Raw genomic sequence first — 24,778 nt, 5'->3', positions numbered from 1 at the left:
TGCTATTTAGAAGGAAACGGACTGGTGACACATTCCTGTCACAAAGGTGCTACATCGGCAGCTAGTTTAAATTGGCACAGCTCCACAATAGCTCAGGATCTGGCCCAACTTGTAGTGGGGGGAGAGTTACACAACCAGATAGTATTAGAAGCGTTTTCATCAATTGTTTTAGTCCAAACAGTTTTTGTTTGCATTTAAATGTTTCCCTGCAGTGTTGACAATGCAAACATTGCAGCACTGCACTAGTGCATGAGACCCAGAAAGTGACATTGACCAGTCTATTTTCATTGTTGGAGCTGAGTGAAATGCAAGAATTATATGGAAAAAACATAAAATCAAAAAGGAAGCCTTGGGAGAAAACCCATTAGGATTTAGTAGGAAATGCTGCTAACCTTTGAATAACATTTTTAACCAACCCACATATTTCTAGTGCGGGGATATAATTTTCTGTTACCATCTATAAAATGGTTTAAAGATTCTACAGAGAGGATCTCATTCTCCATTAAATTCTTTAGCTTTCTACAGAAATTTCTGTATACCACTATTGAATTTCTAGAGAACCATATTGGTTTAATTCCTATTACTTTTCCAAAAAGAGAATGTAAATGATTCTATCAGTATGGTAGTTAATGGAGCTGTTAGTAACACCAGGATGGATTTTTTTTTATTATGAGGAGCATAGCATGGTCCAGGGATTTTACCCTTGGCTTTCTAGTTGACTTGCTGGGTGTCCTTGGACAAGTTTCTTCCCATCTGTGCCTCAATTACCCCATCTGTAAAATTAGAATGATGAAGCATGGACCATATCCTTCACCTATTAGTCCTATAAAGAGATATTACAATGATTACTTATCTGGGTGGTCTCCTTTAAAAGAGATTGTATTGCTTCAGACCAGCATGCTAACGTTTCAGACACTCACAAGAGCCTGGAAATATGAATCAACAAAGACAATTTTTCATTAACTTTTGGACTTTCAGACTTTTAAGACCAAGCAGTCTTAAAGACAATCGCTGCTTTCAGTTAATTGTTTTACAAGCACCTTGTGGAAAAGAATATGTAGGGATTGGAACTGCCTGATCAGTCTCCCCTTACTCACATGAGCTGTCCCATTGAAGTATATGGGGCGGCACACTTGCATAAGAATTGTAGGACCAAAGGCTGGCAAAGCAAAAGGGGGCAGCATTCGGTAGCAGGCAGCTCTTGTGCTAATTACAGCCGTATGATAACTGATTTTTGGGTTTGTTGGCAATTCTGAAAAAACATTAAAAAAAGTTTCAGGTTGAATAAAACATTTCATTTTGATTTTAATTTAAACAATAAAACTAAAGGATAGTCATTTTGAATTGTAAAAATGAAACATTTTGTTTCAAAAATGTCAAAATGAAACATCTGGGTCTTTTTTGGAATTTTTTTTCTAATGAAGCAAATTGGCAAAAGTGACACAAATTTGAAAAGTGTTTCGGTAACACCGAATCGGCATTGTTTTCCAAACAAGATTTCACTCAGCTCTAGTGCTAACGTAATTAAGGCATGAGTGTAGCTGTGTTTGGTGGGTGTCTATCTGGTTAACAGCTGATAAATGTCTTTCTCTCCACTGAGTTGCATATGTAAGGATCCCCCACTATCAGCCATGTTGAAATCCTGGACCCTTAGTGTCAAAGCACAGACATCTACTGCTCGAGCTTAACAAGCAACTCTGCTGGCTGACAGCATCAGTTAGCCTATAGATGGACTAGCCCCTAGAGAGGGACACAGAGCATCTAGTCAGTATCTTACATTAGCCTGGCACAAAGTGCTGCAAAGAATTAAATAATATTGGCAGATAGAATTTTCAAATATATCATTTTGTTTGGCTATAAGCTGCCATTTTCTGGATGTGACATAAAACCAAGGTCATGACCCCTTGAGGTCATTAAAGATCTTATGTCAGTTTTTGCATGAGATGGGGTATTAGCCATAGGACCTTATATACTATGATGATCAATAGACTGATGTCCTGACTGAATTCCCAACTGGGATATATTATATTCTGCCTAAAATCCCAACTCCCTTGCCCTTGCAACTGAATACAATCTTCTTCACTTCCTGTCCTAAACTGTTGTGCAGTTTTGCAGTTGCTGCTCTTTACCACAGTGGTGAATGGAGTAATGTGGGCATATAGTTTATCCACTGTTATATTTGTAAAGCTGTTTGGGCCCCCTCTGGATGAAAGTCGCTATGCACATGTGTGATCATTAGCACACAGAAGCATTCCAGTTATCAGCTGGTGAAAAAATTGATGGGGCATTTTGACTTCCTCTCCTCTATCATAAGCAGTTATAATACAAAGGAATTGACTTTAAAAAGTAGCTTTTATTACTAACCCCTTTAATAACCTCTGCAGCAATTTGAATTCTCCAGCATCACTTAGAAGCTCCATTCTGTGATTAAAAGATTTGATTAATTTTTTATTATCCATATTTGGCATATAATCAGAAACAAATGCTATAATCTCCCTCCCAAAGTTGTTTGTTTATGATTTAAACCACCAAGGACTCAATTGCCTTTAGGATTAAGGTGTTAAAAGGAAGGAGAAACACTTTTGGAATGGTTCCGTTTCAGTGAACTTCCAGCAGAACATAAGCAGAGACAGAAACTGCCTGGTTTTCTGCCAGATTGTTGGCTGGGCTCTGAGGCAGCCCCACCGTGCAGACTGTCTCAGAACTAGTGAGTTCAGGGCTTCTAGGGTCTGCAGCTCTAGGTCAGCTGGCTATCTAGGATCCCTGCCTCCCAACAAGAGTCTGGTTAGTTTCACTGCAGCTAGTTGTGGGCAGCTGTGAAACCGACAAGAATCAATCCATTTCAGTCAGCAGGGAATCCAGAAGCATATTTCATTTCAGAAACACAAGACTTTGTGGGATTTCAGTTCTATAAAAATGCTCTAGTTTTTAGCTTTTTTGTCCCAATTCAAGATAGAAAGGGGAAAAACACTCCCTCCTTCTACCTATCCTGGGCCCTCCCTATCCTGAGACCAAGCAGCACACCTTGTCACTACCCTTCACATCCCTCCCAGTCCCTGGCCCTCATCTCCATGCCCCCACTCCATACCCCTTTCCTGGAATCTTGGCCTGCCACATTTCTCCTTCCACCTGTTAGGCAAGAGTTAAAAATTTACTTAGCTGCTGAGTTAGAAACAGAAACACCAGAGGCCCAAGGACACTGGTAGCTGTAAACACTTGATAATCTTATATGGTCAAATGTCAACCCAGTAACTCGGCTCTTAGAACAGAACAAACCCTCCCTTCACAGCCCTCCGGATATTTGTAAGTACTCACCCCCACCCCACCCTTTCACCTAAAGGGCAGTTATAGATAATTGAAGTAATCAAAATAGTTTTAATGAGTATGTTCTGTTCCTGTCACTGTCATGTTAAGTGCGTTCTCTGTCTCTGAAACAATGTTTGTCTCTGTAAGAACAAGATAAATGCAAATGAACTGATAAGAGAAAGATATATAACTGGTCACTGTAACCCCACACTTTTGAAGCTGTTTATCAGTCTTCCCGGCACCATGAAATAAACCCCTTCAGTATTGTCTGTGCCTGCCCAATTCTTGGGGAAAAGAATCTCCTTGCTTCACACACACCATCCCTTACCGGTACTCTGAATATTCCTGTCACAAATGGTCCCCATAGTTAAACAAGCAACTTGCTGGAGGTTATGGTCTTACTGTGACTCATACTAAGTCAAAGCTCCCCTTGACTTTACTGGAGGAGGGATCAAGCCCTGTGCCACTTTGTACAATGTTAAATACAGAAGGCCAAATTCATATCTATTTATCTGATCAGCAAGGTATTGCCCTGATACATCTCAGGTTTTAATTCTATTATATTTGTCTGAGTCTGTTCTATGGTGGACTGTAGTTATCTAAAACTTATTTTATAATTGCAACTAGCTAAAGCAGGAGGAAGGATGGTCATGTAATTAAGGCAATTGTGAAGGAGTCAGAAGACCTGGACTGTATTTCTGGCTCCACTGTGGTTTTGTTGTGTGATTTTGGAGGTGTCATGTGCTATCTGTGCCATTTTTTGCCTCTGTAATATTAACCTATTGCCTGGGACATTGTGAGAATCATAGAATCATAGAATCATAGAACATCAGGGTTGGAAGGGACCTCAGGAGGTCATCTAGTCCAACCCCCTGCTCAAAGCAGGACCAATCCCCAACTAAATCATCCCAGCCAGAGCTTTGTCAAGCCTGACCTTAAAAATATCTAAGGAAGGAGATTCCACCATCTCCCTAGGTAACACATTCCAGTGTTTCACCACCCTCCTAGTGAAAAAGTTTTTCCTAATATCCAACCTAAACCTCCAACACTGCAACTTGAGACCATTACTCCTCGTTCTGTCATCTGCTACCGCTGAGAACAGTCTAGATCCATGCTCTTTGGAACCCCCTTTCAGGTAGTTGAAAGCAGCTATCAAATCTCCCCTCATTCTTCTCTTCCACAGACTTAAACAATCCCAGTTCCCTCAGCCTCTCCTCATAAGTCATCCGTTTCAGTCCCTAATCATTTTTGTTGCCCGCCGCTGGACGCTTTCCAATTTTTCCACATCCTTCTTGTAGTGTGGGGCCCAAAATTGGACACAGTACTCCAGATGAGGCCTCACCAATGTCAAATAGAGGGGAACGATCATGTCCCTTGATCTGCTGGCAATGCCCCTACATATACATCCCAAAATGCCATTGGCCTTCTTGGCAACAAGGGCAAACTGTTGACTCATATCCAGCTTCTCGTCCACTGTAACCCCTAGGTCCTTTTCTGCCGAACTGCTGCCGAGCCATTCGGTCCCTAGTCTGTAGCGGTGCATGGGATTCTTCCGTCCTAAGTGCAGGACTCTGCACTTGTCCTTGTTGAACCTCATCAGATTTCTTTTGGCCCAATCCTCTAATTTGTCTAGGGCCCTCTGTATCCTATCCCTACCTTCCGGCGTATCTACCTCTCCTCCCAATTTAGTGTCATCTGCAAACTTGCTGAGGGTGCAATCCACACCATCCTCCACATCATTTATGAAGATATTGAACAAAACCGGCCCCACGACCGACCCTTGGGGCACTCCACTTGATACCGGCTGCCAGCTAGACATGGAGCCATTGATCACTACCCGTTGAGCCCGACAATCTAGCCAGCTTTCTATCCACCTTATCGTCCATTCATCCAGCCCATACTTCTTTAACTTGCTGGCAAGAATACTGTGGGAGACCATGTCAAAAGCTTTGCTAAAGTCAAGGAACAACACATCCACTGCTTTCCCCTCATCCACAGAGCCAGTTATCTCATCATAGAAGGCAATTAGATTAATCAGGCATGACTTGCCCTTGGTGAATCCATGCTGACTGTTCCTGATCACTTTCCTCTCCTCTAAGTGCTTCAGAATTGATTCCTTGAGGACCTGCTCCATGATTTTTCCAGGGACTGAGGTGAGGCTGACTGGCCTGTAGTTCCCAGGATCCTCCTTCTTCCCTTTTTTAAAGATGGGCACTACATTAGCCTTTTCCAGTCGTCCGGGACTTCCCCCGATCGGCATGAGTTTTCAAAGATAATGGCCAATGGCTCTGCAATAACATCCGCCAACTCCTTTAGCACTCTCGGATGCAGCGCATTTAGCCCCTATTTAGCTTTTCTAAATAGTCCCGAACCACTTCTTTCTCCACAGAGGGCTGGTCACCTCCTCCCCATGCTGTGCTGCCCAGTGCAGCAGTCTGGGAGCTGACCTTGTTCATAAAGACAGAGGCATTAGCTTTTTCCACATCCTCTGTCACTCGGTTGCCTCCCTCATTCAGTAAGGGGCCCACACTTTCCTTGACTTTCTTCTTGTTGCTAACAGACCTGAAGAAACCCTTCTTGTTACTCTTAACAAGAGTAACAAGGTTAAATGGCTTAGTGTTTTGAAATCCTGAGATTTTCACACTGCTATTTTAAAACAGTGGCCATGAGCTGGGAAGTGGAACAAGCACTAACGTGTATTATTTGCATTATGGGAGCACCTAGAGGCCTCATCTGGGGAGGTGAGCACCATAGTGCTATCATTCATCAAAGCAGCATATTGCTTTGGGATAGTTACATGCATCCGCTAATATTTAACATGAACAGGGCCGGCCCACAATATTTTGGGACCTGAGGCGGGGAGCTCAAATGACACCCCCATGCCCCCTCGTTTGGGCCAAAACTTTGAAAGGTCTCAATTCTGTCTTCTTCCTGTTCTACTCCTCTCATGGTACTGCTCTGCTACCTACCCCAATAAAGGAGAACTAACAACTTAAAATGCCTTGTTCAAAAATTTTAAGTAACACTTAACTTTCAAACACCTGAACAGCAAATGTAACTTTTCTTGTCTGTATAGTAAACACTGACATTTTTATCTGTTTTAATAATCAAAGTGGTGCTTTCCGTGCCTTCTTGGTTGCAAAGATTTGAACTGCTTCCTGAAGGTCCACAGTCTGGGCCAGCTCATGCTCTATTGAGATGGTTGCAAGGCCGACCAGCCTCTCCTGTGTCATTGTGGAGCGTAGATATGTTTTTATTAACTTCAGCTTGGAGAAGCTACATTCTCCACTGGCAACTGTTAAAGGAAGTGTTAGAAGTATGCGCAGTGCAACAAAAGCATTTGGAAAGAGGGTGGTCATATATTCCAGAACAGCCTTTGGAGTTGATCCTGCTAAAATGTATCTTGAAAGGGCTTTCAGTTCATCACCTAAATCATTCACATCAATATTGCACATGTCATAGAATACCAGGGTTGGAAGGGACCTCAGGAGGTCATCTAGTCCAACCCCCTCCTGCTCAAAGCAGGACCAATCCCCAATTTTTGCCCCAGACCCCTAAATGGCCCCCCTCAAAGATTGAACTCACAACCCAGGGTTTAGCAGGCCAATGCTCAAACCACTGAGCTATCCCTTCCCCCCATGTCATCATGTGTCAACACTGTCTCTAGTGCCCTGCATTGCTGGTGTAGGTCTTCTTCAGGTATAGTGAGGAGTTTTGGAATATCGTACAACATCCCAAATGTACTGCTGTGTTCCCTTGAGCTGCATGAAAAGTTCTTCAACTGACTGTATTGCACAATCTAGCACCTGGTTAAAGAATTCAACTTTGAATTGTTGTTTGGGGTCTCTGATGGGATTATCCTGTGCCTTGTAATCAAAATATCTTCTTCTTCGGTGACTCTTGTATTCTTGAGTGGGTGGGAAAATAGCTTCAGTGTGAAGTTCCTCCACCAACTTCTGTGCACTCTTCAGAACGTTTTGAAATCCCTCATCTGACCGGTAAGACTGTAGGAATGACTTTGCTTTGTCCAGTTGTTCCATTGCTCCAGATATATCAAGGTCAACACCTTGGAGTCTCTTGCTTACAGCATTTATTTCAAACAGTCTGTCATGCCACAACACTAAGCCACACAGAAATTTGAAGTGATGCATGTTTCTTCCATTTCCCTCTGCCACTGTTCTCCCACGAACAGTTCCTGCCATAGCATTATCCTCCATAATGGCAACTATGGCATCATCTGTCTTCCCAATCTGGTGTTTGATAGGCTTTATCGCCGCCACTCGACTTTCCCATCTTGTGGCACTCAGTGGTTTCAGTGTCAGAGAGGATGTTCCCAAATGTTGCTTCAAAATTTGCCATTGATGAGTTGATGCAGAAAAAATACATAGTGGTTGAATTAGATTAAAAAATTCAGCAGCCTTACTAGAAGCTGGTGCTGTATCACCGACCACCAAGTTCAATGAATGAGAACTGTATGGGACAAAAAAAAGCTCAAGTTAAAGGTTTAACTCTCGGATCCGTGTCTGCACTCCTCTGTTCTTTCCTCTCATGTTGGCACCATTATAGTAGCCCTGACTTCTCATGTCAGCTATCGCAATTCCCGTATCTTCCAGCTTTTTAAGAAGCACATTTGTCATACCAGCTCCTGTAGTATCATCAATGTCAATAAATTCTAGAAAATGCTCTCTGACAGTCACCATTGCAGGGACATTTTCACTAGGTTCTGTTGTTGTTACAAAACACACCATTAAAGTCATTTGTTCCGTATGGCTGATGTCAGGTGTGCAGTCCAGAATAACAGAGTAATATCTTGCTGACTTCAGATCTGCCACAATCTTCTGTTTGACTTTTGTTGCCAGTAACTATGTAACCTCATTTTGAATTGTTTTTCCAAGGTAGTGGTGTGTGTACATTTCTTGGGTGGTGACTCTTCTTAGATGCTCCTGGAGTACAGCATTAAACTCAGCCATCAGCTCCACAATGTTAAGGAAGTTTCCATTGTTTGGCACATACAGCTGATCTGAAGTGCCACACAGTGCTAGGTTGGGGGTAGCAAGCATCCTCACAATGGCAATGAGCCTTTTCAGAACATTTTGCCAGTAAAGAGACTCTGATGCAATCTTCTCTTGATGCTGATCATCTATGGTGGCCTTTAACCTTAGTCTCATCTCAAGCTCTTTCCACCTATGGAATGCTCTCTGGTGATTTGCTGCCTTCTCATGGCATGCCAGATTTCTAGCCAGATTTTTCCAGTCCTTTGTTCCTGTAGAACCCAATGTGGCTGGAACATTAGACCGGAAGAGTTTGCAACAAAAACAGTATGCAGCATTCTAGGTTTTTGAATACATAAGCCATGGCCTCACCACTTTGTCACCATTGGGGATTTCACGCCAGTAATGTGTTGGATGGAAACTTCTATTTTCATTGTCTTTGGGGAACAAGAAGTTTTTCACTTGCTGTGGCCCATGCAGTACAAGGAAGTCCCTCAGGCTACTGCTCAAGTGGGTTCACAGTCCTGGATCATCTAGACTTAAGGAACTAAACTCAGCAGCAGCTGTTTCTTGCACCTCCACCACACTCTTCTCTGATCTACACTTTTCTTCAGGAATGTGCATGGTTCCATCCATTTGAGACGGAGATATGGATGCTGCAGTAGTAGCCAGGTTGCCTGCACTCTGAGTAACTGGAAGATCAGGCATCTCCTCACCACTCACATCCTCCCTGGGGCCGGAAGGCTCACCGTGAACATTTGTGTCTATGTATCTCAGGAGAGCTCCTTCCTGCTTAGATAGAAAAGTTTCCTTTGCTTTCTTTCTTTTTCTGAATGCTGCCCCAGAGGGGCGTTTTCTTCTTTCACTCATGACTGCTGTTCTGTGCCAGCTATAGTGGCTCTCAATGCTCAGTTGAAGGGGACAAATAAGCAGGCTGGTAGCAGGGCCTGAGTGAGGAAAGATATCAGCGTCTTCAGGGCCTACCTGGCTCCTACTACTTCAGTTGGCTGCCTGTTCTCCTCAAGTGTGTTCAGGGAAGCAGCAGGAAACAGGAAGCTCCCTGAGAAGCTGGTGTTAATCAGTCCAGGCTCCTAGGAGTGCTAGAGAGGTACATAAGAGGCTCCTCCTCCTCTCTCTCCCTGCAGCTCCTGCTGCTTTCTGTTATTCCCTCTCACCTTTTCTCCTGCCTGCCTGTTATGTCTCTTGTACCCTTCTTCCTCCAGCATAGCACTCCACCATCTCTGTGCATCTAGAGCAGAGAGAATACATATGCACCAGCAGCAGACACAATTTTCTACTCTCTGGGTCCTAGTGGCACCCCTCCCTCACTCCCTCCCCCAGTCTGGCACCTGAGGCGGCTGCCTCAGTTCGCCTCATGGTAAAGCCAGCCCTGAACATGAATATTGTGGGAGATTCTGAAATTAAGCATTGCAGTTAAAGAACTATACCAATGGAGGGGAAAAATATTCCTGCACCATATTAATTGGTATTAGATGTCTGGTTTAAACACACCGTAGTGGGAGAAAATCTTGTGGTCTATTCAGGAGTGGATTCAGCCACATGGTTTCTTTTAGTACTACAGGGAGGCAGGGAGTGATTAAAATGTGCATGGAGCATGCTGAAAATGGATCTTTAGCTGCTTCACGACTGCCTCACACAGCTGGGTTGTTGGACAAATCTCTACTGCTTCCCCATGCACCTGGGACCTTGACAAGGGCTGGCTCCAATGCCTATTGAAGACAATGGGAATATCTACATTAGCCTCAGGTCCAGTTCCAATAGGACAGTGGGCACCTGAGAGAATGTCATAATGCAGTGCTGTTGTGTGGGGTGTGGAGAAGGGGTATACATCAAGTGTTACCAAGGATATCAAAGAGAAAGGAGGATTCATTGGTTAGGGTGTTAGCCTGGGACATGGAAAACCCAGGTTCAACTCTCTGCTCTCCCAGGCACTGCATGTGTTACTTGGGGCAAGTCATCTCATCTCACTATCCTCAGTTTCCTCTCTGTACCATAGGAATAACATGGGATCTTTAAATATTCATGGTAAATAGGCCTAATGGCCTGTGATGGGATGTTAGATGGGGTGGGTTCTGAGTTACTCAGGAAAGAATTTTCTGTAGTATCTGGCTTATGAATCTTGCCCATATGCTCAGGGTTTAGCTGATCGCCATATTTGGGGTCGGGAAGGAATTTTCCTCCAGGGCAGATTGGAAGAGGCCCTGGAGGTTTTTCGCCTTCCTCTGTAGCATGGGGCACAGGTCACTTGCTGGAGGATTCTCTGCTCCTTGAAGTCTTTAAACCACGATTTGAGGACTTCAATAGCTCAGACATAGGTGAGAGGTTTTTCACAGGAGTGGGTGGGTGAGATTCTGTGGCCTGCGTTGTGCAGGAGGTCGGACTAGATGATCATAATGGTGCCTTCTGACCTTAGTATCTATGAATCTATGAATGCCCTGTTACACAGAGCAGTTGTGAGGATAAGTACACATTAAAGATTATGTTCTCAGATACTATGGTGATGCCTAAGCTAGATGGATATTACTGCTGCTCTCTTACCGACTAGCATTTCTTCTGGGTTTTGGAATGGGAGAAGATTGTTTAAAGATAAACTCAGATGTAATTATCTGAGACCAAATTATAGATGGAAGGAGTGTGGGGGCATGGGATGATAACCAGCAAGATATAAAAGGCAGGCCTGAGATCAATGCTTGTTGGCAAACCTCAGACTCACAGCATTCAATCTGATTTTGTTCTGAGAGCAATAGGACATAGAATTCTCAACAGGAGACTGGCCTTTTCTGCATTGGTTCTTGTAACAATGATAGCTCTTAGCTAGCACATTTCAACCACAGATCTCAGAGTACCTTATAAGTGAGGGCATTAGCTACATTTTACAGACAGGGAAACTGAGTCACTGATGGGTGAAGTGACTTGACTGAGGTCAGACAGCCAATCAGTGGCTGAACCTGACTGAGCTTCTACTGGGCCACCACTTGAAATAAAACCAATATTTGAAAGACTTCCACTGACTACACTGGACTTATGGTCAGGCCCTATGAGAATAATGGCAGTGGGGTTTCTTCTCTGATTCATCATTCAATTCCTCAGTTTCATTTTGCTTCCCCTTCCCCCTGTAACTGGTTTCCCCCCATTCCTTCTCTACAGGAGAAGCCAAGACTCAAACAGACATCCATACTGCTGTAAGCAAATGCACATAGGAATCTGGCTGGGGTTTGGTGTTCCGTCCTCAATGGCTAGAATCCCAACTTCTGTAGTACTAGCCATTTCCCTGACTTGCCTCTTCTCAAGCGTCTGCAGTCAGACCCCGAGGAACGTCAAGGAGAGCACGATTCCATTTAAGGTTCTACACCAGGAGCAGGTTTACAGTCTTGTCCAATCGAGCTTGTTCCAGGATGTCAAAGCCTCCTCCAACCAGTCGAATGACGCCAGTGGGAACGCCCAGTCACAGTTACCCCTGCCCACTATGTGCATAAAGCCTGCTGAAATCAGACACATCTTCAAGTACATAAATACCATCGTGTCCTGCACCATTTTCATGGTGGGCATCATCGGCAACTCCACCCTGCTGAGGATCATTTACAAGAACAAATGCATGAGGAATGGGCCCAATGTCCTCATTGCTAGCTTGGCTCTTGGGGACCTTCTCTACATCCTCATAGCTCTTCCCATCAATGTGTACAAGGTAGGCACCATGGGGCACTAATAATCTTGCCGTTTGGGAAGGTGGTGAGGGGGACTTCAACCCTCCCACATTACGATGCTCAGATCCTTCCATGATAAATACCTGGACAGATAACACGGGTTTGGGTGGCTAATGCACACCAAGAGGTATGATAACTATAAACAAGTATCTGAAGCAACTGTCAGAGAACCACTGTGCCAGTGGAGAAGGCATTGGGTGGGGATCCAAGAAACTTGGGTTCCTTTCTGAGGTCTGCCACTGACCTACTATGGGCAAGTCACTACAGTCTCTGAGCCTCCGTTGTCCTTATCTATCTTGGGAGTAAATTCTTTGGCAGGGACTGTCTCTCCCTACAGACAGGGCTTAGTACAATACAGTCATGGCCAAGGCCTGGAGATGCTATTATAGCAATGAGTGCCACCTGGTGCAGAGATGGATTCTAGGATGGTGAAGGGGGACACATTTAGGGAAATGAAATTATTTGAAGAAACAGTTAGGCCACATATCAGCTGGGAGGTTGATTGGACCATGAACAATCTCTCCAGGGAAGTGATAAAAATTACTCAGCACCAGACTGGAGAACAATTCTGTACTGACCAGGAGGCAGAGGTCCCTAATGGCAGAGGGAAGAATGGTTTGAGGAAAGACTTGAGCCTGGTGCTGCCAGATGGTAATGAGATGAGGTGGGTGGTGGGTAGCAAGGCTTCCAGAAAAGGGACTGCCAGAGGGGTAGGGGAAAAGGAGCAGCACACGAGACCCCAATTGGAAACAAAGGGAAATCACAGGTGTTACAATACTTTATAAAGTTATCCCTGTTTGCTGAGCACCATGCCTTCCATTCTGTTCTATTCAGATTCTTATGCCACCCTCATCACTGCAATAGCTCAGCACTTCCAGGAGCCCATTAAGCAGCCTAACAAATTCCTTTATCTCCTGCTGTCATTGTGTGTGCCATGAAGTGGTTTGTGTTATGGTTTTGGTTTTGCATTTTTAAATGTCCATGCTGCTCTGCATTCATATTAGACAGCAGGTCAGGTGCACCTGGCACTTGCAGCAGAAGGGGTGGGGTGTGGGGGTTGGAGATGGCTCTTAGTTCCTGGAGGAGCTCATTGCATAGGCTTGGACTGGCCCCTAGGAAAACTCTGACTCTTGCACAGATGAGCTTTATGTTCCATTATGCCTGAGGAGCGGAGGTGTCAGTTTATAATACGGGCCCTTCTACCAGATATTAACTCCACTGACATCTCATCTCACCCTCATCTCCATAGTATCCAAGCATCACATAATCGTAATGCATGTCAACCTTCACAATACCCCCTTTATAGGTGGGGAACTGATAGATTAAGTGGCTGCTCCAAACCCTATTGAAGACAACGGATCAGACCCTAAGTGTATGTCTATGCTGCATCTGAGGGCTAGTCTACACTAGAATTGCTACAGCGGCACAGCTGTCATGCTGCTAGTGCAGACACTCTATGCCAATGGGAAAGAGCTCTCCCATTGGCAAAATAAATCCACCTGTGCACAAGGCAGTAGCTATGACAATGGGAGAAGCTTTCTCCCGCCGACATAGCACTGTCCACACCAGTGCTTAGGTCAGAATAATTTACATCGCTCGGGGAGTGCTTTGTCACATCCCTGAGAAACATCAGTTATATTGACATAAGTGCAAGTGTTACAAGCCCTCTGAGCAAGCCTCCTAGCCTGACACCATAGATGTTTGCTTGTGGGGAGTGGGCTGGCACATCAAAAACAACTGTAGAGATGTTTCGGCTCAGCTGGAGCTCAGGCTTTCAAGTCTACCTCAACCCCTCAGCACTTATATCGGCGGGAGCAAGGCTCTAGTGTGGACACTGACATAGTTATGTCAACATAAGTTGCCTTACATCAACCTAACTCTGTAATGTAGACCAAGCCACGGTCTTAATGTAATGTTTCATTATTCCTTTTTAGAACGTGTGTATAATTCAATTATTCTAATGTACAGCAATACATTTGTTCCAGTATAATCCTGACTCAACAAGCCCCATAACTGGATTTCAGATGGTGATGTTCAATAATAAATTAACTTAACAACATAGCATGAGTACGCTATCGTGCCCAATTAGAGACTGTGTCCTTAGTAAACTCAATGGGGCAAATTAAGCCCTGGTATAATGTCATTGGGTTCAATGGGATGAATTTGAGCCAGGATGTTAGAGTAAAATGAGTCCTCTCTAATTGCAGAACTTATTATTTTTAAACCTTTATGGGTGGCTACCTAGGACTAACCCGGGTTGCCTTAAGCAAGTAAGGGTTTCCACTGAAGTCAAGTGGGTAAGGTAAAACAGAATTTGACCCCTAGCAAATACAAGATTATACACTAATTAGTTTATTCTCTAATGACAAATCGTGATCTCAATCAAGTTTAATTAGGATCTGATCCTAAACATTTCCTTGCTGTTTGACTTGTCTGAGTCTGTTTGGTGACTTCTGAAATGTCGACAGGTGCTCTATCAATTAGAGCCCTCAGCAAGTTGGCCATTTTTATGCTTTTAGGCCTAGATCCTCAAAAGTATTTAGACACCTAGACTCCCATTGATTCCAGTGGGAGTCAGGGACCCAAATGTCTGTGAGGATCTGGGCCTCAGTGTCATGCAATAAACTACTGGCCATTGCAGCTAGTGCTGCAAGGAGGAGTTGGTGTTGAGATCTACATTTAGATGAGCAGTAAGTTCAAGTTTGGATGCAAGGCGGAATCCGGGCTGGACTGGAATCTGATGGCACTGAAATTCAGCAGCTGTTCTTGTGAGATGTCAGCAGCAGCTAAAGATGAGCCCCTTGCAAATGTGAGCCCAGCCCAGAACCCAAATGCCAGGGGAGCTTCAGGCCCAGAGGAGTCAAAGTTGAATTTTGTACCTCTCAAAAAATGCCAGTGTTTGGGTTCAAACACTGGCTTCTGAACCACCCCTCAGCACAATAAACCCTCCTCCTAAAAGTGTGCTTGTGGGAGAGGACTCAGTCCCAGTGTGACAAGCCATTTTACAACCCCATGCTCACACAGCCCAAGAGAGGTCACCCCGAATGCCAGCAAAGGTAACATCCATGTGTTTCATAGCAACCTCTCCTTTCCATGAAGGGAACAACCTGCTCCAAAAAATCTGACAAGGCCTGTTAATCATGTGCTTCTTTGTCCTCTTTCTCAGCTGTTGGCAGAAGACTGGCCATTCGGCGTCCAGGTATGCAAGCTGGTTCCGTTCATTCAGAAGGCATCTGTGGGCATCACTGTCCTCAGCCTCTGTGCACTCAGCATAGACAGGTAATGAACCTGCTATCACCAGCACGTTCTGCACCCAGGTCAATTTAATGATGGCACCCCACCGGTCCTGGAAGGCAGGGGAACTCAGGCCTGCCCTGTGCTCTGGGTTCCAGGCCAGGCATCCTGTGGTGAGCAGCTGAGCTCTGCTCCCTCAGACTCCATGCTGCCTCCCTGGACTTCCTCCTACCTTGGCCCTTCCCATAGCCCCTCCCTGGGCTGCCTGTGCACCTGCCTCTCTCCAGGCCGCTCCTCCACTCTCCAGCTTGCAGAGATGGACTGCAGAGCTGTTCACCCCTCTCCCTACAGCCTGGGCTTCCCTCTGGATGCTCACCAGCCAGCTCCACCCCCAGCTAGGCTTCACCTCCCACCTGCCTGGTGCAATCAGGGGCGTTATTTGTTCTCGGTCTCCAGTTAACTCATGACTGTGGGGGGGCATACCCCCTCACATAGCCACAGTGCAGCCCACTGGTCCCACGTGGTCCCTGCTTCCCCTTGAGCCAAATTCAGAGAAGATGCTTAACATGCTGTGAGACTCACTCAGACCCTCTAACGCCCACTCTCGCCCAAGACAGTGGGATAACTGACATGTAGTAGAGATGGAAGATGCTCTAAGTCTAAGGCAGGGTTGGGACTACTTTAATTTGCACCTTCTCAGCCCTCCAGCCTGTTGCTTTTCTTGCGACTCTCTGCTCCCTGGACCCTTCTGTGTGTGACAGCGCACGGCCCACACTTGCCACCTTACAGCACAGCATGGTCCTGTGTGTTCTGCCTAAGCTTCCCCCCAGTGCCCTGTGACCTACCCAGCTGAAATAGCAGCCTTGCCCTCCAGTCAACTGAGCCCAAAGCACCTGACGCATTGGGGAAAGGAGTCCTGCAAAACAAAGCTCAAAAGGTACAAGACAACAAACTCTTTCACCAGCCAGGCTGCACCTCCAGGCCCTGCTCCTGTAAGTAATGACCAGCAATGCACAGTGGCTCTGCACCTCTCAGACACATAGTTCAGATTCAGCCGCTGTCTTCTTGGTTCAGTCCTTCCTGTCAGCAACCCATTCTCACCAGCTAGGCCTCAGCTGAGTGTCCGGTAGGAGCTGCCTGTCTGCACTTTTCCCAGGCCCCAGCTGGATTTCCCCCTCTTTCAGACCAAACCCAGCACCAGTCCAGAGGGGGTGGTTTCCTGAGCTCAAGGCTTGCCTTAGCCCTTTCCAGCAGGGGACGGGGCTCTCACCCTGTCACAGTGAGTTGCAGCTTGTGAAATGAAGGCAGTAACATCCTGTTGTGTCCGGCAGGTACAGAGCAGTGGCCTCCTGGAGCCGGATCCAGGGCATAGGGATCCCCATGTGGAAGGCAGTCGAGGTGATGCTGATCTGGGCTGTGGCTATCGTCCTGGCCGTCCCTGAAGCCATTGCCTTCGACATGGTGGAGCTGAACTATCGCGAGGAGATGCTCTGGGTCTGCATGCTGTCCTCCAAACAGAGCTCCAGATTCACCCTGGTGTGTACTCCACCCCTGTTCTAGTGATGAGGAGGCACTCCCCTTCTGCTGCTCACTCCCAGCATGCAGATGGGAATGGATGGTGCACAGCCCCTCAGTGCCAGCAAGGCGATAACAGTACTGGAAAAAGCTCAGAAGGGAGTGGGCTCACATGTGTATCCGAGCTGCAAATCGCAGGGTGGAGGTTGGATATGGAGTTTTGGTTCAGCCCATTGTGGAGCCAGAAGCCAGGTGGGATCTCGATCTAGAACCACATTCTTCTGAAGTCTGATGGTGCTCAGACCAAGGGTTTTGGATTTGGACTCTTCTCTAAGCCCAGCCTCTCAGTCTGGAAGCCTGTGTAGAAATCAGGGTGTCTTTTGAGGTTCTTTGTACTTAGTGATTTCTCCTGGGTTTGAAATACTATAAGAGCAACATCCCTAATGATTTGGGGATCCTTTTGCTTCTGGATAAAACCAGACGAGTGGGGAGCACAGACAAGTGTAAACATCTTAAAGCAAACTAAAAGTGAAGGTAACTGGACTGGACTATCCCCCACGCATTCAGTACAGGGCCTGTGACACTCACCGGGATTCAGAGCTGGGCAAAATTCAGTGACGCCGAAACATTTTGCAAATTTTTGCAGAGTTCACCAAATTGTTTCTGTCAAAAAACCCACAGACAAACCCTCAAAATTGTTTTACTTTCAAAATGTTTTGATTTTCTCTTCATAATTACTTCATTTCAAAATGTCCTTCAATTTTATTTTAAAAAAATTAAATGTTAAGAAAACCTCAAAATCAAAAAGAAACATTTTGTTCCCTCCCAAAATGCATTGTTTTGGCCATTTCAGAATGGCCAGTGCACCAAAGACCCTGTTATTTACACAGCTTCACCATGACTAACATTATGGATGTTTACCTGCAGAGACAAGATGTGTTGAACTGAGCTGACCCTCCATTTACTTTTTACTACGGCTTTAGAGAGCTGAGATCATAGTATCTGGGGATGGAAAAAATCCCTAATGAAGCATCAAAATGTATCCCCTTCCAGGACAGGATAGAGCTCTGCATGATATTTTGACTTGTGATTGCTTCCTGCCTCTGGGTGCTGTATATGATCTGCCAGAATAAGAAAGGGCTGCTTTTGGAAGGCATATTAAACAGGAATAAGCCATCCTCTAACTATTTTGGATTAGGAGACCTAATGTAAACATAATCTGACATCTGCCTAATGCAAGGATTCTTGCACCTTCCCCTGAAGCATCTGCCAGGGGGCCTTGTAAAAGCCAGGACACTGGATTAGATGGAGCCTGGTTCTGCCCTGGGCTGGTTATTGCTGTTTCCTATTCATGTCCTTTCTGTTTTGTGTGCAGTTCTACAGGGATGTGAAGGACTGGTGGCTTTTTGGCTTCTATTTCTGCCTGCCTCTGGCATGCACCGGTGTCTTCTATACCCTCATGTCCTGCGAGATGCTGAGCAAGAGGAACGGCATGAGAATTGCCTTCAATGACCACATGAAGCGGGTGAGGGGATCCAGCCTTCTGCCAGGCAACCCACAGAGAGAGGATAGAGCTGCAGCACAAGAGACCATGTACTGGCCCTAGTCCACAGTGGGTGTGGAGTCCATGGAGGACAAGTCAGTGGAGTTATGGAAATTGACACTCGTGGAGGCCTGGGGCCACTAGCTCTGTACCGCTCATCTCTCAGTTTCATAGAGTTTAAGGCCAGAAAGTATCATCAGCTCATCTAGTCTGGCCTCCTGTATATGACAGGTCACCACATTGCACCCAGATATCCCTCTGCTAAGCCCACAGACTTTAGTTAGACTAAAGAATTTCCTCAGGTGACTAAACTGTTGTGTGCCACGGGCAGGGAACAGGAGGGACCAAGGTGGCACCAGTGCCCAAGACTCCCTGTGATGGCAGGGTATTGACTAGGTGAGACATGCCCAGATGATCCCAGCGGGCAAACCATGCCCCATGTTGCAGAGGAAGTTGAACCCCTCCTGCCGGGGTCCCTGCCAGTCTGAGCTGTAGGAAACACCCCTCTTCTGCCCAGTGGTGAGCGTTGCCAGAGTTTGTCTGGTACAACTCCAAGCACTAGCATTAAGGCTGCAAACCAGTTTGACTTTTAATGCATTATGCTTAGTTGTATTCCAGTAGTGCGTAAAGGCCAGTGGCAACCAAGGTCCCTTTGTCCTAGGCGTGGCGCATACCCACAAGTGCCAGTCAAGCCAAACAAGCCAGGCAAGGGGGGCAGAAAGGGCAGATTATTATCTCCATTGGACAGAAGGGGCAGGGAGGCCCATAGCTTCACAGGGGTTTAATGCACCTAACGCCCATTGAGGAGCTGGGCCGTAGTCCCTTTGTCTAAGATGTCTTGATCTCCACCTCCCCATGCCACAGTGGCTCCCCCGTTCCCTGTTACATTCCAGGGCCACCCAGCCAATAGCTACAAATACCAGTACAAGAATAATCATGCGGTGTTAGGTTAGGTCTCCAGCCCAGTCTGGTCCAATCTGACTGTCTTGGGGAAGCCAAGGTCCCCCTGTGTATTTATTATACCTGGGCTATAAATAGTCCTGTTTGTCTGTTATTCAAAGAAATGCTGTACAGGCAGTCCTCGAACTTACAACACAATTGGTTCCTGAAAATTGCGTCATAAGTCGAAATGTTATAACTTGGAACCACAATACACTCCATTGCGGGACCGAGCATCATAAAATCTAAACCAATTGCCATAAGTTGAATCAGGGGGCCAATTCAGAAGATTGTAAGTGCTGTTCATTGTAAGTCAAACGTTGTAAAGTTGAGGACTGCCTGTATTACTGCAGCAGCTGCACATTGCCAGTGGAGATATCACTGTTAGCAGGCAGAAGGGCAGGCTCTGGTAGCCTCATTGTGTGTTCACATCTCCTAATAGCTGCCCCTTGAGGCAGCATAGCAGACTCACTGCACTAGGAGAGGCTGGTGCTCAGTTTTCTGGCTTACTTCTGATGGTGTAAACTCCTCTGTCTTTGGCTGTGCGTCGGTGAGTAAGGGAGACCTCAAGCCTCATCAGTGGAGGCTCTTGTGGGCCTCACCTCCCCTGCTGGCTCAAGCTCACTGTAGGCCTGATGCAAAGTCCACTGAAGTCAATGGGAGTCTTTCCACTGAATTCAGCATGCTTGGGTCAGGTCCTTTAAGTGTTCACTAATGCAAACATTGCTGACTCTGGCTGACCATAGAGTTCCTAGTCCCCACCAGTATTGTACTGCTTGTACTGTACCACCTGACCCCTCTGATCATGCAATCATGAACATTTCTGTGCTGCTGGAGGTATGTAAGGATTTAAGGGGGTCTCCAGCCCTTACCACTGCTCTGAAATGATCATTCTGAGTGAGCACTAAATGCTGCTGGACGTGCCTAGGGATTTAAAGGACCCCTACAAGGGTTGTGCTAGTGGTGCTCTGCTCCCCTCCTCGGTCAGGCTCATGCTGAGTGTACACTCACCCACACTTCTTTACTTGTGAGTCTTAGCGCCGGGAAGTTGCCAAGACAGTGTTCTGCCTGGTGGTGATCTTCGCTCTCTGCTGGCTGCCTCTCCATCTGAGTAGGATCCTGAAGAACACCATCTATGATCAGACCGACCCCAACAGATGTGAATTGCTGAGGTGAGGACAACCCGAAAAAGACCCTCACTTCTGTACTGTACTTCAGTCTTGTGATCGCAGCGATATTAATACTGGACTCTGAATCCAGGCTGCCGACTGTGTAATTATCCCTGGATTGTCAGTCACTGGTTTGTTTGTTTGTTTGTTTGTTTGTTTGTTTGTTATTTGCTCAATTTCAAGGTGAGGTATCCTTTTAATAGGCACAGAAAGGTGGGGGGGGGCAGATATTCCAGTGAGGTCCCATTATGGTTATGGTACGTGGGCAGGAAGCTGCTGTTATCAAAGAGCAAGGCACGTGTTTTGAGCTTACGGAAAGCAGGATGATCAAGGTAATCAGATGTTATGCTTCCAGGCATGAGCTGGTCACTGCAGGGGTAAGGAAGCAAATATTTCCCTCATGTCAGAGTATTGCACAATTGGCTAGGTGTGTTAGGGGATTGTTTTGCTTTCCTTTGAAGCTCCAGTCACTGCTTCTTCACAGAAGCAGGACAATGGGCTACACGGACCACTCCAAGTACACCCATCATTCTCTCTCCTCTCCACCCCCAGTTTCCTCCTGGTGATGGACTACTTTGGTATCAACATGGCCTCCCTGAACTCCTGCATCAATCCAGTAGCTCTCTACTTCGTCAGCCGGAAATTCAAGAACTGCTTTCAGGTGAGAAACAAACGCAGCTTGCTCAGACTTGCTGCACGTGCCATGTGCTTGCTGTGGAGGCTTCTGAAGATGTCTCAGCTAGCAAGAGCATGAAGCAGGGTGTGGGCTGAGCTTTGGGGGGTGTTTATCATTGTAGTACAGAAGAACCTAGAGGTCCCAGGCAAGACTGGGACCCTATTTTTCTGGGTATGCTACATACACATAGTGAGAGACAGGACCTGCCCTGAAGAGTTTACAGTTGAAAGAAATGAAACAGAGAAAGAGGAAACTGAGGCACGGAGTGGGTAAGTGACTTGGCCAATGGCACCAAGTGACAGATTCAGGAATAGAACCTAGGTCTCCTGACTCCCACTCCTGTGCACTGTCTAGTAGTTTACGCTTCCTCCCAGTAAATCCTTAGAGGATGAATTCCCATTTTGGGAGGGACCAAAATCAAACGAATTCTCCCTAGCACCTCCACAGTGACCTATTTTTACGATGGCTCAAAGGGTCTCCGTTTTGGTTACTGATGGTCTCACTCCCATCACGTGCTGCACTCAGCAGGGCTGTGAAGTGGAGCAGAGGGGTTCAATCTAGAGCCAGCAAGAACTGATGCTCCCTGCAACATCAGCAGCAGCAGCACACCATGCACTTGCAGGAAGCACTGAAATGTGACCTAAAGCACATGGGGAAACAAAGTAAAGTTTTACTTCTGGGGGAATTCGGCACACAATATTTTAAAATTCTGCGAAATTCTGCATATTTTATTTGTCAAAATAATACAATATAATCAAGCCAGTTTCAATTATTTTGGTAATTTATTTAAACTACAATACAATGGATAGAGAATGGGAGTGAGGGTGCATTAGAGGAAATCTAATAGTAATGTAGAGACGTTTGACCCTTTATTTCGAGCTATTAGTCAACAAATATATGCAGCCATATGCTCAGTGTTACATCATAGGCAACTGAAGAGCAAGTGAGGGCTAGGGAATCAAACTCACAATTTATATTGGCTATTGACCATCTCCAAAAAGGTCAACACCAAAGAGGTAATGGAGCACATTTTGATAGGAATTTTTTTCAGTCCAAAAATTTAGACCAATTCTTATCACTAAAGCACCATAAGCATTTGTAAGGCCATACTGTCCTTTACACCACTCTGGCAATGTAAAGGAGCCTTAAAACTTTTACACCTGTTTTATATTCCTGGGGGAATTCACAAAGACAATGGGAACAGTTCACTAAGCAGGCAGGCTGCTACATTCTGCTCTGCCCCATGCCTACCTCCTCAGAAACACCTCAAAGCCCTGCCTCTCCATACCAAACATGCCGCAATAGCAAGCAAGAGGGACAGGGTGTGTCTCTCTCACGCACATCTGCATAGCCCCCCACCCCATCCCATCCCAGCGGTGATTTACATCTCTACCAGCTGCTCTGGATGCCCAACCTGCCTGCGCTGCAGGGGAGGGACACATGACCGCCCTTGTGGGCTTCCCTTTGCTTCCCCATCAGAAGTCATTTTTCTGCAGGGAAGCAAAGAAATCTGTGTTGGACATGAATTCTGCGCATGCGCAGTGATGCAGAATCCCCCTTGGAGTAAAGTTTAAACTTTGTCTTCCCCTGGCCCAGCAGTCAAAGCAAATGGCTCCCAGACAATGCATGGGCTGAGAGCCCTTCACACAAAGGGTGCTGTGGTCTTCAGTGCTTATGGTGCCTGCAAGAGCTCTGCTTTATGTTGTGCCTTGTTCCAAATGGCTGTACATAACAACAAGAGCGTCACAATGCCCCGACCATACTCTGTCTGGGAAGCTCAGCCCTTAAGGGCATGGCCCCTAAGACCACAGGGTCACCAAACAATATAAAGTATGATAAACTGAAGTCTGTTTCCAGATAATTTATTTCCAGATAATATATGTATTTATTCTCTCAGGCCAAGACCCTGCTAATCACTTACCCACAAGACCACCCTTCATCTCGATAGTAATAGGGGATATTTCACCATGCTTTATCCCATAGTCCCGGCTCCTAACCCCTCCCTATGTATCTCTTCCCAGTCCTGTCTGTGCTGCTGGTGCCAGAGACCAGCCTTGAGCAGCGCACCAACGGATGATAAGGGGTCTGTTGGGAAGTGGAAAGCCAACGGTCAGGAATTGGGGCTGGACCGAAGCAGCTCCCACTTGAGTAACAAGTACAGCTCTTCCTAAAGAACCATAAATCAATTGGAGAGCTCACCGCAAGAGCTGAAAGGAGTCATCCATCCCACTCACAGAGTCATTTCCTGGCTGGCTCTGAGTCACTTGCTTTCCTTTCACAGATCCATTGGAAAAAGCAGCAGAACTTCTTACCATTGAATAGGGTGACCAGATGTCCCAATGTTATAGGGACAGTCCTGATATTTGGAGCTTTTTCTTATATAGGCACCTATTATCTCCCACCCCAGGTCCCGATTTTTTACACTTGCTATCTGGTCACCCTACTGTTGAACCTGCCACTGCCGGGGCCTTGGAACCTCACTTCTCATCTGTTCCTTTATAATCATCTTTTTTGTTTTCCTCAAAGGACCTTTTGGGTTTTAAATCCTGCTGGAGAAGCCAAGTGACCCATGGTGCTATCTGTCTCCAGATGGCAAGGCCACCAGATGGGGGGGTGGGGAGGAGGGAATGGTGCTGTGGGTGATGTCACGTTTAAACTGACAAGGAACATCACTGGCGGAGGTCAATTCTGATCCTCCAAGCTGATATATTAAGAAGCCAAGGCGAAACCAAAGCAGCTGCATCACAGGCCCATAGCCTTCCCCTCTTTGCTGCTGGGACACCATCACTGGGGGTGAAATTCACCCTGGACAGGCAGCTAGCAGAAGTCCGAGACACCATTTAAGCCCTGTTTAAGCCCAGAGGGTACCTAGGAATTGCGCTGCCCTCTGCCCAGGGGTGAATTTCACCCTGCATGTTTATAGTGTAACAACACAGTAGTGTATTTAGAATAGAGCTGCTTAGGGGATGTTATATTCTTAGTAGAAATGGGGTTAAGAAAATGTTCCTTTTTTGAAATTGTATCATACAAAGAAATGGGCTGCTGTAGCTTCTCCCCTCTCCTTTCCAGCAGCTCCTTCACAGTGAGAGCTGTGTCTGGTCACATTGGGGTTTGTAAAGGCAAGCACAGGAATGGCAGCCTTGGCTAGAGTCAAGGTGGGCCAAAACCAGGCACTGTTAGCTTTCATCCACCACTCAGCTCTGCCAACTTGTCCTTAATTGCTACCTGCAGCACCCCATGTTGCTCCAGTCCTGGTCCTCTTCTGAACAGAAAAGATCAGCTCTGCTGGGGTTATGCTATGAACAGATGCCAGCAAGCTCACTGCACTTGTCACCTAAGTTAGGAGATGAACTAGAAGTGAAAGGGAACCCTTGATCACCGTTGGGTCTGAACAATGTTGGCTGCGTACCTAGTTACAGGAGCACTGGGCCACATACATTCATAGAGTCTAAGGCCAGAGAGGCCTGCTAGATCATCTGTCTGATCTCCTATATATCACAGGCCAGAAAATGTCATCCAGTTACTCCTGGCTTGAGCCCATTGACTGGTGCTTGGCTTAAGCCTGTCAAGCAGAAAGACCAGTCTTGATCTGAAGGCTTCTAGAGATGGCCAAGCCACCACTTCCTTTGATAGTCTGTTTGTGTGGTTCGTCAAACTCAGGGACACAGTTCAGAGATGGC

General features: G+C 46.1%; 1 protein-coding gene across 1 annotated transcript; it reads left to right on the top strand.

The window, feature by feature from the left end:
* The first annotated feature begins 11,508 nt into the window (after positions 1-11,508).
* LOC141994157 (endothelin receptor type B-like) lies at positions 11,509-23,269 on the top strand. The gene is made up of 7 exons (XM_074964281.1): positions 11,509-12,003; positions 15,189-15,301; positions 16,588-16,792; positions 18,147-18,296; positions 20,292-20,425; positions 20,975-21,083; positions 23,120-23,269. The coding sequence occupies exons 1-7, from the start codon at positions 11,509-11,511 to the stop codon at positions 23,267-23,269; spliced, it is 1,356 nt and encodes a 451-aa protein (XP_074820382.1).
* Positions 23,270-24,778: the final 1,509 nt, after the last annotated feature.

Source organism: Natator depressus, chromosome 9 (genome assembly GCF_965152275.1).
Source record: "Natator depressus isolate rNatDep1 chromosome 9, rNatDep2.hap1, whole genome shotgun sequence".
Lineage (NCBI taxonomy): Eukaryota > Metazoa > Chordata > Testudines > Cheloniidae > Natator > Natator depressus.
The sequence above is the reverse complement of the archived record's forward strand: the minus strand, read 5'-3'. Positions and strand labels throughout refer to the sequence as shown.

Coding starts and splice junctions, on each gene's coding strand:
- LOC141994157 (XM_074964281.1), top strand. CDS start 11,509: ATGCACATAGGAATCTGGCTGGGGTTTGGTGTTCCGTCCTCAATGGCT. Junction 15,302..16,587: donor TGTGCACTCAGCATAGACAG/GTAATGAACCTG, acceptor TGTGTCCGGCAG/GTACAGAGCAGTGGCCTCCT. Junction 16,793..18,146: donor AGAGCTCCAGATTCACCCTG/GTGTGTACTCCA, acceptor TTTTGTGTGCAG/TTCTACAGGGATGTGAAGGA.